The 19,438-nt window shown below is 43.2% G+C and overlaps 1 protein-coding gene across 1 annotated transcript in view; it reads right to left on the bottom strand.

Annotated features, from left to right (window-relative positions):
- cemip2 (cell migration inducing hyaluronidase 2) overlaps positions 1 to 19,438 on the bottom strand; it is a 114,983-nt gene that overhangs the window by 60,487 nt on the left and 35,058 nt on the right. Inside the window, exons 5-9 of the mRNA XM_063049026.1 lie at positions 14,129 to 14,298; positions 12,191 to 12,379; positions 7,795 to 7,964; positions 4,231 to 4,440; positions 444 to 649 (exon numbers count right to left, since the gene is read on the bottom strand). Coding sequence (XP_062905096.1) covers positions 444 to 649; positions 4,231 to 4,440; positions 7,795 to 7,964; positions 12,191 to 12,379; positions 14,129 to 14,298 — 945 coding nt within the window. The remainder of the gene's footprint in view (positions 1 to 443; positions 650 to 4,230; positions 4,441 to 7,794; positions 7,965 to 12,190; positions 12,380 to 14,128; positions 14,299 to 19,438) is intronic.

Raw genomic sequence — 19,438 nt, 5'->3', positions numbered from 1 at the left:
ATGCTGCCCCTAGGGAACAATCTTTCAGCATTTAACTGATGCAAGCTCTGTAAAGCCTGTCACATATGTCCATTCTGGCCTTCTAAATTCTACTTCTCAATCTAAGCTGCTCAAACTCACAAGTTCACTTTGTTAAAGAAAATTCCATTCGAATGCAAAAATCAAAAAAAACACAGTGGATGCTGGAAACTTAAAACAAAACATGCTGAAAATACTTTGTGGGTCAGGCAGCATCTGTGGGAAGAGAAATAGAGGTAATCTCTGACTAAGGGTCTCTGACCTGAAATGTTAATTCTGCTTCTCTTCCAGAAGATGCAGGCTGACTTTTTGAGTACTTAATTTATTTTCCTGTTTTTATTGTCTGAATCCATCTTATTTTTTAAAAAGAATCCTCCCAAAAAAAAACAAATGGGCATGGTCCAAAGGTAAATCCAAACATTTACTTGCAGTCAGTCGCTGGGACAGGGACGTAGTTGCCGTAAACATTATTCAGAATCAAGGAGCACATCATGTCATTCCTGTCCGTGGGTAGGAGTGTGCCAGGTCGGGTGAGAAGTCCAAGGTTGTGGTAAAGAACGTTCCTTTCTTCAATCCCATCTTCCAGGAAGAAACAGTGCCCCAATGTGTCATAGCCAACAGTATCCCTTATCTGCAGAATAAACATAGAGGGAAATTGGGCTTTACCTTCTGTGGAGGCTACCCGTCACACTTTCTTGCGGTTCAGCCACTGGGGCCAGACAGGTGGGCACTCTGTAACCAAGTGTGGAAAAATGTCCATCACCCCATGAGACTATTTAACAAGTGCACAAGATGACATCAGCAGAGGAGAATAGTGATGATCCACTGCCTTTTTTGCACCATGGACCGGTTTAGTATTGACAATATTCTTGCGGACCGGCCGACCAGAGGGGAGGTGTTCAAGTGGGGTTAAACTCACCTCAACATGTCTTTTACAGTTAGGGTTGCCAACTTTCTCACTCCCAAATAAGGGACAAAAGTAGCAGTCAAATCTCGGGACACTTTACCCCGGAAAGACTACCATGACCATAAAGCCTTGCGCGGGCACCTGTGCTCGCATGCGTGACGTGTGCATGTGATATGCGCATGCGCGTGCGTGCCGATTCCCCCCCCCACAAATTGGTTTTGCCTTCACCTTCCCAACTACACTGTACATACATTATTTCTACTTTATATAGGCTGTGTATTTATCATATCATTCCTGCTTATATGTTAGTGTTATTTTCAGTTTTATGTGTTATTTGGCATGATTTGGTAGGTTATTTTTTGGGTCTGGGAACGCTCAAAAATTTTTCCCATATAAATTAATGGTAATTGCTTCTTCGCTTTACGCCATTTCGGCACGAAAGGTTTCATAGGAACTCTCTACCTTAGTGGGGGAAATACGGGACAAGGGCGGTCCCATATGGGACAAACCAATTTAGCTCAATATACGGGATGTCCCGGCAAATACGGGACCGTTGGCAATCCTGTGTTCAAGTTCAACAGTGCATGACAGGGAATGAGGAAAGGTGAAGCTGACTCGTATCGTTTCCTCACGGCCCAGTAGCACATGCTTTGCGGCCCGGTATCGGTCCGCGGCCTGCTGGCTGGGGACTGCTGCTACAGAGCTGCACAGCATGGAGACAGGCCATTCAGTCAGATTCCATGAAGACCATCAAGTGCCCACTTACACTAAGCCCATATGATTCTCCCCACATACAGTTGCAAGAAAAAGTTTGCAAATATCTGGGTTTCTGCATTAATTACTCATAAAAATGTGGTCTGATCTTCATCCAAGTCACAATAATAGACAAACACAATCTGCCTAAACTAATAACACACAAGCAATGGTACTTTTCATGTCTTTACTGAACACAATGTTTAATCATTAACAGTCCAGGCTGGAAAAAGTATGCGATCCCCTGTACTTAACAACTGGTAGAACCTCCTTCAGCAATAACCGCCATCAAACATTTCTTAATCCAACTTGCACAACAGTGGGGAGGAATTTTAGACCATTCCTCCATACAAAACTGTTTCAGTTCGTCAATATTTCTGGGACACCTTGCATGAACAGCTCTCTTCAGGTCACGACACAGCATCTCAATTGGGTTAAGGTCTGGACTCTGACTCGGCCATTCCAAAACATGAATTTTCTTCTTTTTAAACCATTCTGATGTTGATTAAGCTTCAGGTGATAGAACACTTCCCTGACATTCTGTAAAATGTCTTGATACAATTTTGAATTCATTGTTCCCTCAATGATTGCAAGCTGCCCAAGCCATGAGAAGCAAAGCAGCCCCAAATCTGTCCACAGAACATTGTCCCAGAAGCATTGTGGAGCATCCTGGTGGCCTTTTGCAAACTTGAGATGGGCAGCAATTTTTTTTTTGGAGATCAGTGGTTTTCTCTGCAGTGTCCTTCCATGAACACCATTCTTGCTCAGTGTTTTTCTTATAGTGGGCACATGAACAGAGATGTTAGCAAATTTGAGAGATTTCGGCAGCTCTTTAGCTGTTACCCCTGGGTTCTCTTTCACCTCCTTCAGCATTGCACGGTGTGCTCTTGGTGTGATCTTTTCAGGACGCCCACTCCTAGGGAGAGGAGCAACAGTACTGAGTTTCCTCCATATGTAGACAATTTCTCTTCCTGTGGACTGATGAACACTCAGGTCTTTAGAAATGCTTTTGTAGCCTTTTTCTGCTTCATGCATCTCTACAATTCTTCTTCCAAGGTCCTCTGAAAGTTGTTTTGACTGAGGCAATGCACACATAAACAGATCTTTCTTGAGAAGAGCAGGCTCTGTTAATAACCTCACTTTGTGTGTTATTGTTTTTTTTTTAAATAGGGCAAGGCACCTCGACATCCCACACCTCCAACCTCATCTCATTGACTGGAACACCCGACTTCAAATAGCTTTTGTGGACATTAATACTCCAAAGGTTCACATACATTTTTGAACCTAGACTGTGATTGTTTAAATGGTGCACTCAGTATTGACAAGTAGTAGTACAATTGTTTGTGTGTTATTGGTTTAGGCATGTTGTGCTTGTCTATTATTGTGACTTAAGGCTTTAATGAGACCAATCTTTATGAGCAATTAATGCAGAAAACCAGGTAATTGCAAAGGGTTCACAAACTCTTTCTTGTCAGATTACCTATCAACTACCTTCAGATTCACCCACTCACCTGTACACTACGGGCAACTGACAACAGCCAGTTAACCTACCATGCCTCAGGTCTTTGGCACCTGGAAGGAAAGTGGAGCATCTAGAGGAAACACACATGGTCGCAAGAAAATCGCATCAACTCCACACAAACAGCACCCATGGTCAGGAGTGAACCTGGGTTCTTGGTGCTAGGAGGCAGTGGATCGAGCAGCTATACCACTTGTATATAGTTTTGGATACAGGTTGACAGTTTTAAATGCAGAGAGGAGACGAGAAGACAAAAACAAAATAACTCTTATGTTGGAATAGAAGGCAAGGAGAGGCAATGATGGAGATAATAGCACCTTCCAAACCCACAACTTCCAACAACAAGGACAGGGCAGGAACACCGCCACATGCAGGCTCTGCTCTAAGTCACACACCTCTCCATCCTCAAAGTATAACATGGTTCCTGCATTATCTATATCCTTGAAATCCTTTCATACAGCACATCTTCATTGGAAGGACTGTGACAATTCAAGTCAACTGCTTACCACCACTTTCTCAAGGGAAATTAGGAATGGGTAATAAATGCTGGCTCTTATCCTCGAAATTGTTTGAAGGCACAAAGGCACCAGAAATGCGGATTATCTGAGAAGTTACCAGCACATTCCAGTCATTAGGAACAAATGAATTGTTTAATAACTCACAGGAAAAACTTTTAAAACAATGCAAGTGTGTGTGCGCACACACAAGCATGGGGGGGGGGGGGGAGAAAGAGGGAGGGTATATTGATGGATCAGTGTTTCCTCATGTGTGTCCAAAAGCACAAGATGGTCAGTAGTAAATCCAAAAATTAATTCAGAAGAAATTTCCTTATTCAGGGATTGAAAGTAGTGAAGGTAAATAAGGGAAGCTGGATAAATATACAAGGAAGGAGAAGATCCTTTGAGGTGAGATAAGGAGGGTGGGGAAAGTCATTTGTGTAGCCTAACCAGTGAGCTGGACCCTTGAGCCAATGAGCCAGTTTCCGTGCCAAACATGTAATTCTAAGTAAAATAAACAGTCCAGACCAACTTACCAGCAAACCATTGGTTGCATGAACTGTAACACATCTGGAGAAGCAATGGTGGATTGCAAGGCTCCTCAGATAGGTTGGTGATGAGTAGCCACCAAGTCTATCCACATCCCCACAGAGGTGAAAATGCACAGGGTAACTGCCCATCACCTGCTGACCCATGTGCATTAGCTCCACGTCGGAGAGATGAACAGAGCTGAAGTTCTTCAAAATCTACAAAAATGGTAAGGAAAAGATGAAAGCTAAAGTTTCTGCTGAAAAAGAAACTCAAAAAGACGATAAGAATTCCTATCCTGCAATTCCTTACTGGACCATAAATCATTTCAGAAAGCGTTTCACAGGATGCTGCCAACAACTCATCCAAGCCTTAAACTTTTCAGATAGGAGATAAAAAGTAAGTTAGAACTATGAATCATCCAGACCTGAATGACATTTATGCAACTGTATCTAGGGCAACAGAATGGCAAAGCACGTGAACTTGAATCAGGTTTATAAATCACTGTCTTATATGACATGAAGTTTGTTGTTCTGTGGCAACAGTACAAAACAAAAATCATAAAATTACTATAAGTTACAAACTAAATAGTGTCAATGAAAATAAATAACGAGCTAATGTTTATGGGTTTATGGATTTTTTTAGAAATCTGATGGTGGACAGGTAGAAGCTGTTTCTGAATTGTTGGATGTGTCCTCAGACTCCTGTACCTCCTTCCTGATAGTAGTAACAAATGGAGGGCATGTCTTGGATAGTGTGGGTCCTCAATGGTAGATGCCAACCTCTTGAAGCATGATCGCTTGAAGATATCCTCAATAGTGGTGAGGCAAATGATGGAGCTGGCTGAGTTTACAACCCTCTGTAGCTGTTACTGATCCTGTGCATTGGTGCCTCCATACCAGACAGTCCTGCAACCAGTCAGAATGCTCTCCATAGAACACCTGTAGAAAGTTGTGAGGGACTTAGCAACACACCAAATTTCCTCAGACTCCTAAAAGAGTAAAGCCACTGGCATGCCTTCTTTGAGACTGCATCAACATGTTGGGCCCAAGGCAGATCTTCAGAGACGTTGACACCGAGGAACTTGGAGCTGAGCCGTCAATGAGGATTGGCATGCATTCTCCCAACTTCCCCTTCCTGAAGTCCACAATCATTACTTTGGTCTCACTGATGTTGGGGGCAAGGTTGTTGTTCAACCACTTGATCTATCTCACTCCTGTTTGCTGCAACGTTGCCATCTAAGATTTTACAAACAGAAGTGAATTTGTACTCTTGACTGTGCTTAGCTGCACAGTGTTGAGCGTAGAGAGCAGAGGGGATGGAGCTGCTGTCTCCAGAGACTGGGTGCAGCCCTGATCTTGGGTGCTATCTGTCTGAAGTTTGCACGTTCTTCTCGCCATGACCAGGAGCGTTTCCTATGGGTGCTCCAGCTTCCTCCATCCCAGAACCGACAGAACTGCGATTGTTTAGTTAACTGGCCATTATAACTCGCCCCTGTAGTGTAGGAATTCAGTGTATCTATGCATTATCTCAATCTGGGGCAAATGGATGGAAATGTAGGTAGAATAAATGGGGTTAATATAGCAGGGCGTTTGACGGATAGCTCTCACTCAGTGGGCCAAAGGCTTTCACACTGTTTCACTATGACCGAGTTCCTAATGCAGTGTGCTGCCTGCTTGCTTTGACCCCCTTATATTTAAAGGCTCTTTCAACAAAACAGAAAATATTTCTACTCACTTCCTCTCCCAATCTGGGGAGAAGAAGGTAGGCTTTGTGTCTGTTGTGCTTGATGGTTGGCATGGGCTCAGAGGGCTGAAGGGCTTGCTTCCAGATTGCATGGCTCTGCACAGTTTCCTCAATTATTCACTGTTAAATTCAACTGAGAAGCACACAGTCTGACAAATGTGGGATAAGAGGAGAGCTGATAATGAGAATCAGGTTTAGTATCACTAGCATATGTTGTGAAATTTGTTGTTTTGTGGCAGCAGTACATTGCAATACATAAAAAACTATAAATTCACAGTAGGTATATATTAAAACAATGAAAATTAAATTAGTACAAAAAGTGAGGGGGAAAAAAAAACATAGTGAGGTAGTGTTCACGTGTCCATTGTCCATTGAGGAATCTGATGGCAGAGGGAAAGAAGCTGTTCCCGAAATGTTGAGTGTGTCCTCAGCTCTTGTATTTCCTTTTTGATGGTAGCAATGAGAAGAGTGATGGGGTCAATAATGATGGACGCAACTTTGTTGAGGCATTGCCTTTTGAAGATGTCCTCAGTGCTGGGAGGCTAGTACCCATGATGGAGCTGGCTGAACTTACAACTTTCAGCAGCTTTTTCTGAGGCTGTGCAGTAGCCCCCCTCCCCCATGACACAGCCAGTTAGAACGCTCTCCGCAGTGCACCTGTAGAAATTTGAGAGCCTCTTTGGTGACATGCCATTCTCCTAAAACTCCTAATGAAATATAGCCGCTCTCATGCCTTCTTTGTAATTGCTTCAGTGTGTTGGACCCAGAATAGATCCTCGGTGTTGACAGCCACGAACTTGAAAGTGCTCACCCTTTCCACTTCTGATCCCTCGATAAGGACTGGTGTGTGTTCCCTCTATTTCCCAATCCTGAAAGCCACATGAACTCCTTGGTCTTACTGACAAGGTTGTGGTTGCCACACCACTCAATTAGCTGATCTATCTCACTCCCTTATCACTATCACCATCTGAAATTCTGCCAGCAATAGTGGTGTCTTCAGCAAATTTATGGATGGCATTTGAGCTGTGCTTAGCCACACACGAGTGGGTGTAGAGAGTACAGCAGTGAGCTAAACACACATCCTTCAGGCATGCCAGTGTTGATTGCTGGTGAGAAGGTGCTATTTCCAATATGATACAGTCTCCCGGTGGGGAAGTCAAGGATCCAGGTGCAGGGGAAGGTACAATGGCCCAGGTTTTAGAGTTTGTTGACTTGGACTGAGGGTACGATTGTGTTGAATACCGTTAATGCCTACATCACCTGACATACTGTCCAGATGACTCATTGCCAAGTAGAGAACCAGTATGATCGCATCTGTAGATCTGTCGTGGTGATCGGCAAATGGCAGTGGATCCAGATACTGGCTTGGCAGGAGTTGATTTTAACCATGACCAACCTCTCCAAGTACTTCATCACAATTGATGTGAGTGCCACTGGTCATTGGGCAGCTTGCCCTGCCCTTCTCGGGTACTGGTCTGGTTGTCATCCTTTTACAAGCGCCAACTGCAGCAGTGAGCTTGAAGATTTAAAGCAGGCAGGAAAGAAGATTGTTTTGGAGCACAAACGACAGTACTAAATGTGCTATTCTCTCTCCGGAGGCCCTGGAATTCTGTCAGCACCTCAAGCAAGAAAAAGGCACCAAAAGGTAATAAATCAGTTAAATTGGAATAAACTGTGTCATCACTGTAGTGCAAAGATTAAAGGAAATTTTTTGTTCTACCCTTGTCATCAATTCCATGAATTTAATAAAGATACAGATTTGAAATAAGTATCTGCTGCTGAACTGTAATAAAATCAACTGGACAACAGGAAAACTTCAGACTTACCTTTAAATGCCCTCCAAATGTATCGTGCTTAAAGAACTTACACCAGTTGTCTCCATAGCAGGAATCCTCCATCTCTCCCTCAATGACGATGTTCCTCGTCAACATTCCCACCTCTGCTCTCATGTCTACCCCATTCATGATTTCTCCCACATGAAGGAACTGAGCCTTTCCTGAAATAAGAGGCAGTGGAAAGGAAGAGGGAGAAATGAATGGAGGGAAGGATGTGACGAATAAAAAAGAGGAAGATCATGTAAACTTAATTACTAGAGGGACTTGATGGGCTGAATGGCCAGGTTTCACACCAAGTTCTATGTTACCCCCAATCTTTAATCACAATTCATCCTAAATCTGTGGTATTATGTTGCTGATCGTGATTTGTGATACGTCCAGCTTCACACTTAGTCTAATCAGGTGTACCTTTAAATTTCCGCACAGTGAGCAGAAGGTTCTAGCAACTGCTAAGGAAGTTAACAAAAAATGAACAAAAATCCAGATGTTGGGAACCAGGAAAGACAACCGGAAGCATTAACACTGTTTCTCTTTCTACGGATGCTGCTTGACCAGCCGAGCGGTGCTGAGGGAAAGAAATGGACTATCCAGCAATATTTACAGAGATACAGCACAGATTAGGCTCTTCCAGGGCTTTGAGCCACACCTGAATTAACCCTGGCCTAACCATAAGACAATTTAATGACTAATTAACCTACCAGCCCACTGGTACATCTCTTGGATGGGGAAGGAAAATGGAGCACCCGGAACATACAAGCTCCTTACAGGCAGGGGCAGGAGTTGAATCCAAGTCGTCAATACTGTAAAGCGTTGTGCTAACTACTATGCTACCAAGCCGTCCTGCGGAACTAGTCTCAAGCGAAGCAAAAACACTAAACAAGAGGCTTCAAGCAGCTCAGGTAGAAAGGCTGAGAGAGGAATTCAAACTTGTCAACCTTTTCTTTATAGAATACACCACTGATATTGTGGGATAATGCTTATTTTAATACCCAAATCTTATGCTTCAGAAAGCTGTCAATCCATCAAGGAGATCTTGCCCTTCCATCATGGTTAAAATAGAAGGGTCATCTCCAACATAACCCACACTGTCATCATGACCATTGCAGTTTGTGGAAGCTTGCATAATATCCATAGGTTGCTAGGTTACAAAAATGGCCACACTGCATGACGCAGTTCGTTGACTGCAAAGCACTTTACATTGCCCCTAGCGGGTGCTATCGAAAATATTATATAATATCATTCTTTCTCCTGATCCCTTGTAGTCAGGGGCAACCTCGGCAGGAGCCCCCTCACTGTTGCTTCATTCTCACTGCTCGAGATGTTAGTTATAAACTCTGCAAGCCCCATCCTCAAACACACAGACATACCCAGACCTCAACAGTCATTTTACACCAACTCATAACAACATAGTACCTAGTTATTTTAGCTTTACATTCCTCCACCACTGACCTTCCATTCCCCGTTTCAGAATTTCCGTAACTATTTTTATAATTTAATAATGATTTTAGCTGATAAATGTATTAGAATTGGACTAGCACAGAATGCAAGAATTTATTTTCAAAGAAAGCAATAATTTTATATTTATTGTTCACTGGCAGGAGGTAAAACAATTCCCTCTCCTAATTGCAACGTGCAGCATGCAGTAGTCCATGGTCTGGGCTCAGCCATTTATCCCTGCAAATGCACAGGATTTTCCATTTACTCCCAGCCACGGCCTCTGCTCAGGGGTACTGTCCACTCCACACTGCCTTTCCCAGCACTCTCACTGCTTGTCAGCAACTACGTCCTGTTTTGGGGCAACACCACTGCCTAGCAGATGTCATAATAAATACACTTCTTCACCATTTAACACCTGTTGCATCAATGGTCTCAAGAAATATGGATAACGGAGTCCATTCAGCCCCTCAAACTAGTTCCACCATTCAGCAGGATATTCCCTAATCTGCTAATTATATGCTCTTTCCCCATTTCCATTTAGACTCTTTCCCTTCAAATCTCACATTTCCATCAAATATCCCCTAATTTTCTAACTTCCAAGGATTACAACTCCAGTTTGCACAACGTCATTTCATTGTGATGGTTCTGCCTCACAGTTAAGGCGATGTGCTCAAATATCCTGCTGTTGTAACAGCTGTAAAGCACATATGATATTAACTGCAGGCACAAATTTATCAATTTAATAATCAATTGCACTATCCATTCAGGTCACTGGAGCAGCATATAGCTCTGTACCAAAGTTTACCACATACCTCAAGTCAGTCCCATCATCCTTGGCTTTCAGAACAGCCAAGGTTACAACTCAAAGTCCATGAGAGAAGACAAGAGATATATACTGTGGCAGTAGACTCTCATTGTGTTTTACAGCCTCACCCCTTCTCCCTGGGCTGAAAGGGGTAAGCACTTCTTCGATCCTCTCTAACCAATGCAGTCATCTCCCTGAGCATTCTCCTCCCCCATGGCTGTGTAGTGCACCACATGCCACTGACAAAACGCATTGCCCACACTGCTGCTCCAACATCTGCCAAACCCATCAGCTCTCCCCTCAGGAAAACAGGGCATTGCAAGTCACACATGGTCCTACTTTGAAATACATCACTAGTCCTTCATCATCACTGGGTCCAAATCCAGGGATTCACAAGTCAGCAGCAATTACAGAGCAGCTCAGGACGAGGCATCACTCCCACTAATTCAGGGACATTCAGGGATGGGTAGTAAGTCTCATCAGCTGCACCTACAGCCACTAAATGAATAATTTAAAAACATTCATATAGTCTGTCCATATAGATTTCTGGACAACTAACCCTAATATTTTAATCATCCGTCATGTCCGATATTATCTTTATTAAATGAATACGTAATCTTTACAAAATGCATCTTTTTTTTTTCCATGTGCAGAACACACTCAGGCTTTTGTTACCAAGCTGTAATCACAGTACAATCGATCACCACGGCAGTAGTGATGTTGAGACTAACTGGTATTTGCTTCCATCACTTTGACACTGGCAGCAACCTTGGAATTTTTGGGATGCACAGATTAAAGAAAACCTTGAGTTCAGGGTTTACACTTTCCTGCAAGAAACGGTGTTTGAAATCTTCACCACTGTAATTAAGGAAAATCATATGAATCAACCTCTGTAAAATTGCCTACAAACCTATATTTTGTTATAGACTTACAGAGCTATAGAGCATTACAGCACAAATTCATGCACTACAGCCCAACTTGCCCAAGTCAACCAAGGAGCTCATTCCACATCCACACCACCCTCTGCATGGAAATCTTGTACCTCTGGTGCCCTTTAAATCTTTCCCCTCTTACCTTAAACCTCGTGCCCTCTAGTTTTAGACTCCCCTTCCCTGGGGGAAAAGGTCTATTACCATCTACCTTACTGCTAAAGAGAAACCCGCTATCAAAAACAACACAGAACTTCTGTGCCATCCATAAAGGGGAGTAGGTGACGGGGCTTCTGAACTCCCTACCAAATCTGAAGTGTCACCAGTAATTTGTACTGTACACTGCAATATTTAATTTAGGCATTTTACTTCGTTATCTGTGCACAAATCATTTGTAGATTTAATACTTTAAGTTATTGTGTTATGAGTGTGATTTATGTACTACTGTGCTTTACATGCTGGTCTGGAGAAACATTGTCTCATTTGACAGTATACGTGTGCATAGTTAAATGACAATAAACTTGACTTGACTTGCTATCCTTTGTTAATGACTGAATAGCAATGTGGCTGACTGTTAGCTCTGAATTAACCTGTAAGGAAAGAGCAACACGTACTGATGTTGCCCGAGGTGCCAGACTCCTTAAAAAAATCACTAACATTCTATCAAAGTCTCTCATGCCTTAAAGAGTAGGATATTTGCTACCATGTTGGGATTATGCGTTCATAGCAAGTCAGCATTGGTATCTTCAAGTTCTTGATTACTAGTTTTCTTTTCCCTTGGTAAAGGAGATCTATTCTATTCCCAACCTTTCCTGAGATTAACCTGCCTTTTTCCTGAATTGATGCAGTTGTGGAAAGAGGAGGAAGATGGATTTAATCAGGATAATCATATCTGTCAACCTTGAGTTCAATCTTAACTCTGGGTTCTGTTCACGTGAAATTAGCAGTTTCTCTCTGTGATGGTATGGAGTTTCTCATGGATGATCTGATCCCTTCCCACACAGGTCAATTGGCCAGTGTAAAAAAAAAGCCCTCGTGTACAGATGGGTGGGGGGAGAATTGGGGAAAGAATTGACGGACAAGGTAAGCAAGGTGGGAAGAGAGGGGAAGGGGAAAGGAGACTGGTCCAAGAATCATAGATGAAACATATCAAACAGACTTCTGCTCAGTCAGAAAGGAGTCACCTCTTTCCTACCTCTTCACCTCTTCCACTTACCTGTGACCTCCACCTGTCGAGCTCTGGAACCCGAGGAACGGCGGATGGTGAATTCCTCGGCCTGGTGCATGGAGTAGTCCGTGCTCGCAATGACAATCCTATCGCCCTCCTTCCAGCCTTCCACCTCATCCAGCAGCTCCAGAACCAAGCCCCCAGCCACATCAACCAGGAACTCAGCCTGTGGAATCCCTAGAGCAGGAAGCGGGGCCGGGAGAGGGGAGAATGAAGGGGATGAGGGGAAGATGGAGACAGAGAGCGAGACAAAAATCAGGACCATTTGGCTTTGAAATTACAGAAACGACATGGTGAAACAAATGATGGCTTTAAATGAACTAGTCATCTGTAAAACTTTTTAAGGATGTGCACATCTTTAACAGAGAATCGACTGGTTCCTGGCAGTAATTCCGCTTCTGATCCCACCCTTTAGGTACATTCCCCACATCCCCTCCCACCTCTCCTGTGTTTACCCAACTTCCCCTTAAACTCATCTCTGCTATTCACTGAAATTCTTTCCCATTCTCTCATCGGTCTCTAGGCAGAGTGGTCTCTCCTAGATCATTTGTTTGATACCTGATATTTATGGGTGGAGGAGGAGAGGGGAGGGAATACCAGTGTTTTGGGTCCAAACCTGCAGGATTTCAACCTGAAAGGCCAACAACTCCTTTCTCCCTCCCTCTACAGGCACTGCACAGCTGATTATTTATTTATTGCTCCAAATTCCAGCAGCTGGAGTCTTTTGCGATTCAATATTATATTTACAATCCCCCAGCCTTAGACTTCACAACACAAAAAGAACTTGCAATTTTGTAATGCCTTTAATAACCTCAGAGTTTAAAATCAATGAAGTGTCCTCTGAAATTTTCTCAGTGAAGTAAAAGATCCTAGGACACAATTTTGAACAGAATAGGAGAAATCCTCTCTTCATATGCGAGGCTCAATGGTCGACATCTCCTGGTAATCTGCCTGATACCATTTTGTTCCCAGTGGAAGCCCAGTCTGCACAGCTGGCAGCTGCATCCCCATGTGCAACTGCTGCACTTCGAGAGATCTTCACCAGCTGTGAAGTGCTTTGAGCTACCCTCATGAGGGAGCAAAAAACGGGACAAAAATCTGTCCTCCTTCACCCCAGAAGTGGGGGCTTCCAGGGATGTTAGAAAGAGCTGGCATGACTTCCGTTGTGACGTGACCAGGATAGATTACCAACCCTTCAGCAAAGATGGGAATGGATATTCTGCCTTTCTGCTGAATTTTTACTGCCATAAGCAGTCCACTTGACCCTTACAGCCACTGTTCTCCCCTTCTAAGGCAGCAATGTGGCTGCAGTTTACATGTGAGGAGGGCAGTCAAAGACTTCAAGGAAGCATCAAAAGACTCATGGAAATAGACACAAGACGAGGCCATCATTTACAGACTCTCTTCTAATCTGGTCCTTCACCACTGGTGGATTTGCATTCCAGAACTCCCTATGCAACAGCACCATAGGAACATGGGCCCTGCACAGACCATGAGATAGCACCTCACTGCCTCCCTTCGCAATGACCCATTTTAATTGGCCCTATCACCAATAAGTCCCAGGAAGACAAGATTTTCAGATGCAACGACAAACTCTTGGCTGTTCCAACAGATCTTGGAAACAATTACTTTAATGGAGAGAAGAACAGGAGTTAGAAGATAAAGCAGCAAGACTAACAAAATAATAAGTCAGAGAAAATTCAAACTCATAATTGGAGACAGCAGATGCTTGAATCTGAAGCACCAGTCTGCTGGAGGAACTGTCAACGTTTCAGGTCATAACTCTCCATCAGGGTTCAGCACAATTCAACAATTCCCTCCCCTTCTCACACACAGACCTGTTGAATTCCCCTAGCAGATTATCTGTGCTCAAACGTGCACACCTCGAGTGAAAAGTTACAAACCAAAAGATTAAATCATGGGCACCTTTCTTCCACTGACTCGATGCAGACACAGCAAAATTCACCCCATCCACCGTCACAAACTCCTTGCGGGCTTCAGCTTTGCCTCTTGTATCGTGGTTTTCATAGTCACGCACGGATTCATTGTAAGATGAGTTTCCAGCACCAATCACACCCACAAAAGCCCAAGCTTGCCTATCCAGGAAAGAAATTGACAAAAGGAATCATTGTCAAAATGGTTAACTTCTACCAAAAGGAACAAGAAATAAAAATTTGTCACTGAGCCAATCCAAATGCACTGTGCAAAACCAAGGAAGAGAGGCACTTGTAGATGTGCTATCTTGGCTGAGGGGTTAAGTGAAGTCTCATCTGCTCTGATTAAAAGGCCCTGTGGCAGCATTTCAAAGATGACAAGTGGCATTTTCAGTGATGCCCTGGAGACATTATTTATGCCTTCATCAAAAGCATAGTGAAATAAATAACAGATCATTTGGTCATCATCACACTGGTGTTTGTAGGAAGTTGCTGGACGGAGAGTGACTACCACATTTCAGCAGTGAACACACTTCAAAATGTACTTCACTCTGTGTGTGGCAAAAGGCAGGTCTCTCTTTACTGGCAGCTGCTTGTCAGTCACGTTAACACGACAACCTCAATAATCTGCAAATTGAAACTGAAACAGCTGTATGAACACACTCTTACAGGATATCAACCCATCATCCTCACTACAGCACAGGCAAGAGACAAGATGGAAGACGCATGATGCTAATAATATACAAGATTCCTCACCAAATGTTTGAGCACCAGATGAGGTAATTAAAGAAAAACTATCCAACCATATAAAAAGTATATTAAACCATCCAAGATTTGATTAAGCATATTTTCCAAGGTATAACCAGCATAATTCTTTAGGTAAAGAGGACTTAGAAGCACTGGCAATGCAAAAGATTTTCCTGGAACTGAGAGGTTATACTTTTTGGGAAAGACTTTAAATAGACTACAGACACAAGCAACTGCAAATGCTGGAGTCATTTGTCCAATTGCAGAGTCTCAAGCCGAAATGCCATCCCTCCCTTTGCCTCCACAGATGCTATTTGACCTGGCGAATTTCTACAGCAGTGTTTTTTTTTGCTCTTTAACAGGCTGTGTCTATTTCTCAAGAAATAGGTAGACCAAGAGAGTTTTTTTTAAAAAGCGATTATATAGGGGAGTCTCAGATTAGATACGTAGAAGCGGTTCCCATTGTGGGGGAGACGACAACCAGAAGCAAGAAACAGAGGCGGAGAACCTGTTTCCCCAAGATGGTGCATGCAAAAATTTTGTTGGCGAGCAGCATGCAGTGCTGCCCCTCAACCTTCAAACCTCACTATTATAAAAATATACGCATCAATTACCTTTTCTGCCAAACAATGCAGAGAATGATTTCTTTTTACAACCCGTGACATGTTACAGATACTACAAACAGTGAGATGTTTTCACAGGAAACGTCCCACTGGCGCCAGCTACACAGTTGCAAGAACACTTGATGTTGGGTAACATGTTTTGAAATTCTTGTGAATCTGGTGTACACATCAGTATTTGGATAATAAATGGTGACAATAACACAATATAAAAATATTATTATTTTCCAAGTCTTTTTAAAATATTAATAATTTTTAACAGGTTCTCCAAGATGCTTCATTAATTACATTTTATTAATAGTAAAACAATGAGTATAAGTAAATAACCAACAGGACTCATTTTTCCTTAAACTGTTCATAATTGTTACCTTTTCATTAATCAATGATAGTCTTTGCTTACAAGTATAATGGTACATGAGTGTTTTTTTTAAAAAGGGCTATTGCCAATTTGGGCATATGCTCTCAAAAAGGTCACCAGCCCTGATCAAGAGCAATAAGTGAATTGGTAATAAGCCAACATAAAACCTAAAGCAATTATCTTTCCCCTGCAAGCGGTGAGAACGTGAAACTCACTCCCACAAGGAGAAGTCGAGACAAAGAGCAGTGACGGTTTTAAGGGGTGGGAGGAAATTCCTGTGGAGCAGAAACATTGGCACGGTACAGGGCTGAATGGTCTAGTCTGTGGGCTGTAAATGGCATTCAGCAAATAATCACTTGATGGCACTCCACAGCCTGTTTAATAACTCACCATCCATACACACATTATATGCAATGGCCACGTTCTATTTAGATACCATCTCAAAGGGTTAACTGGTATAGCTAGTTATTAAAGGAATTAGCCAAGCAAATCAGAACTCCAAGCCAAAGTGCAAATGGTTTCTTTGCACTGTGTATTTTGGCATCTTCTCAGTGCAGCCACCTCAATGTTACTTTGCATGTAGACCTCTGCTGGCATTCAGACCAGACACTGCACACTGCTCCTTTAATGCTTGTTTCCCCTGCCCAGCTAGAAAGCTGTGAAGCAGTGTCTTACAGCTCCTGAGCCAATACACATTTCCTGAACTGTCTCTATTAGGACCCCAAAAAGCAATAGGTACAAGACTCGAGCACACAAAAGCAAGGGGAACCATTCAGCCCATCGAAGTCATTTGAGCCGCTACTTTCCAATACTCTTGTCTGATAGTTTTCTCAAATCCACTACCACAAAAGCTGCAATAAATAGGTACTCAATGGCAAGCAAGGTACGATGGGCTGAAAAAGCCCGTTTCTCTGCAGTATGAGTCTCTGTCTCCCAGGTGCAAAGGAGGAGAAGATGGAAGGAAGAAGAACAGTTTGGCACACAGTTATCAGACTCTGGAGACAAAGCGAGCTGGGACTTGAATTTTATCTACTACCCAGGAGCAGCACTTCTGCTTGAAAGTCAGAAAGTTACAGGTTCAATTCCCACTCTGGACATCCAAGGAGGACATTCTGGATCTATGCTCCAGTGCACTGCCAAGGGAAAGCAGCATTGCTGGAGGTGCTACCTCAGGGAGATGGTAGACCAAAGACTTATCTGCCCTTATCCCGAGATCCACTCAGAAGGTTTGCAGAGCAGCTCTCACTACTGTCCTGTTGATATGTATCGCCCATTCGACATCTGTGCAAGTTTGCTGTGCTCAATAACAGTTGCCACGCTTTCTACATGACAAAAGTGACTACAATGCATTTCAAGGTGACTAACACGTTCTTTTTTGTGACTTGTTTTCAGTGGGAGCTGCCCTTCCAATGAGCCAGAATGGTTACAACGAACAGAACGGTCTTCTTGCTCAATATCACAGCTATGTCCCTTTGGGGAGTGTGGAGGAGAAATGGGGATGGGGATGAACAGAGTCTCTTTACATGGAAGGATGAAGGCATCTTTTCGCATCCAGAGCCAAGATACAATGCCCAGCATTCTGGTACTAACTCAGATGGTCTGTCTCCAGTGACTCAGAGCCAAGCTCATGCTGTCATCAGGAACAGTGAAATCACAGATTCATTTGGCCAGTTTTGGCCCAAGACAGATTTTTTTTTAAATCAGAACTCAGGGTTATTCTGTTAAATTCCTGTTCATTACATTATGGCTCTTGACTGGAAGTGTGGGTGATTGCACAAGATGTGCAAGTCTGCATGCCGTGCATTTAGGAAGCACATGACAAAACATAGAAACATAGGAAATAGGTGCAGGAGTAGGCCATTCGGCCCTTTGAGCCTGCACCACCATTCAGTATGATCATGGCTGATCATCCAACTCAGAACCCTGTACCTGCCTTCCCTCCATACCCCCTGATCCCTTTAGCCACAAGTGCCATATCTAACTCTCTCTTAAATATAGCCAATAAACTGGCCTCAACTGTTTCCTGTGGCAGAGAATTCCACAGATTCACCACTCTCTGTGTGAAGAAGTTTTTTCTCATCTCAATCCTAAAAGGCTTCCCCTTTATCCGCAAACTGTGACCCCTCGTTCTGGACTTCCCCAACATTGGGAACAATCTTCCTGCATCGAGCCTGTCCAATCCCTTTAGAATTTTATATGTTTCAATCAGATCCCCCCCTCAATCTTCTAAATTCCAGCGAGTATAAGCCTAGTCGATCCAGTCTTTCATCATATGAAAGTCCCGCCATCCCAGGAATCAATCTGGTGAACCTTCTTTGTACTCCCTCTATGGCAAGAATGTCTTTCCTCAGATTAGGGGAACAAAACTGCACACAATACTCTAGGTGTGGTCTCACCAGGCCTTGTACAACTGCAGTAGTACCTCCCTGCTCCTGTACTCGAATCCTCTTGCTATGAATGCCAGCATACCATTCGCCTTTTTCACTGCCTGCTGTACCTGCATGCCCACTTTCAATGACTGGCGTACAATGACACCCAGGTCTCGTTGCACCTCCCCTTTTCCTAATCGGCCACCATTCAGATAATAATCTGTTTTCCTGTTCTTGCCACCAAAGTGGATAACCTCACATTTATCCACATTAAATTGCATCTGCCATGAATTTGCCCACTCACCTAACCTATCCAAGTCACCCTGCATCCTCTTAGCATCCTCCTCACAGCTAACACTGCCGCCCAGCTTTGTGTCATCCGCCTACTTGGAGATGCTGCATTTAATTCCCTCGTCTAAGTCATTAATATATATTGTAAACAACTGCGGTCCCAGCACTGAGCCTTGCGGTACCCCACTAGTCACTGCCTGCCATTCTGAAAAGGTCCCGTTTATTCCCTCTCTTTGCTTCCTGTCTGCCAACCAATTCTCTATCCATATCAATACCATACCCCCAATACCGTGTGCTTTAAGTTTGCACACTAATCTCCTGTGTGGGACCTTGTCAAAAGCTTTTTGAAAATCCAAATATACCACATCCACTGGTTCTCCCCTATCCACTCTACTAGTTACATCCTCAAAAAATTCTATGAGATTCGTCAAACATGATTTTCCTTTCACAAATCCATGCTGACTTTGTCCGATGATTTCACCACTTTCCAAATGTGCTGTTATCACATCTTTGATAACTGACTCTAACATTTTCCCCACCACCGATGTCAGGCTAACCAGTCTATAATTCTCTCTCCCTCCTTTTTTAAAAAGCGGGGTTACATTAGCCACCCTCCAATCCTCAGGAACTAATCCAGAATCTAAACAGTTTTGAAAAATTATCACTAATGCATCCACTATTTCTTGGGCTACTTCTTTAAGCACTCTGGGATGCATACCATCTGGCCCTGGGGATTTATCTGCCTTTAATCTCTTCAATTTACCTAACACCACTTCCCTACTAACATGTATTTCCCTCAGTTCCTCTATCTCACTGGACCCTCGGTCCCCTACTATTATAAACACCCAAAGTGCTCCAACAGATGAGTTATCAGATCACACTTTGCACATTTGAGAGCAGGGCCAAGTCAAAGAGAC

The sequence above is a fragment of the Mobula hypostoma genome, chromosome 5 (assembly GCF_963921235.1).
Source record: "Mobula hypostoma chromosome 5, sMobHyp1.1, whole genome shotgun sequence".
Taxonomy (NCBI): Eukaryota; Metazoa; Chordata; class Chondrichthyes; order Myliobatiformes; family Myliobatidae; genus Mobula; species Mobula hypostoma.
This window is presented reverse-complemented; position numbering and strand designations above follow the sequence as displayed.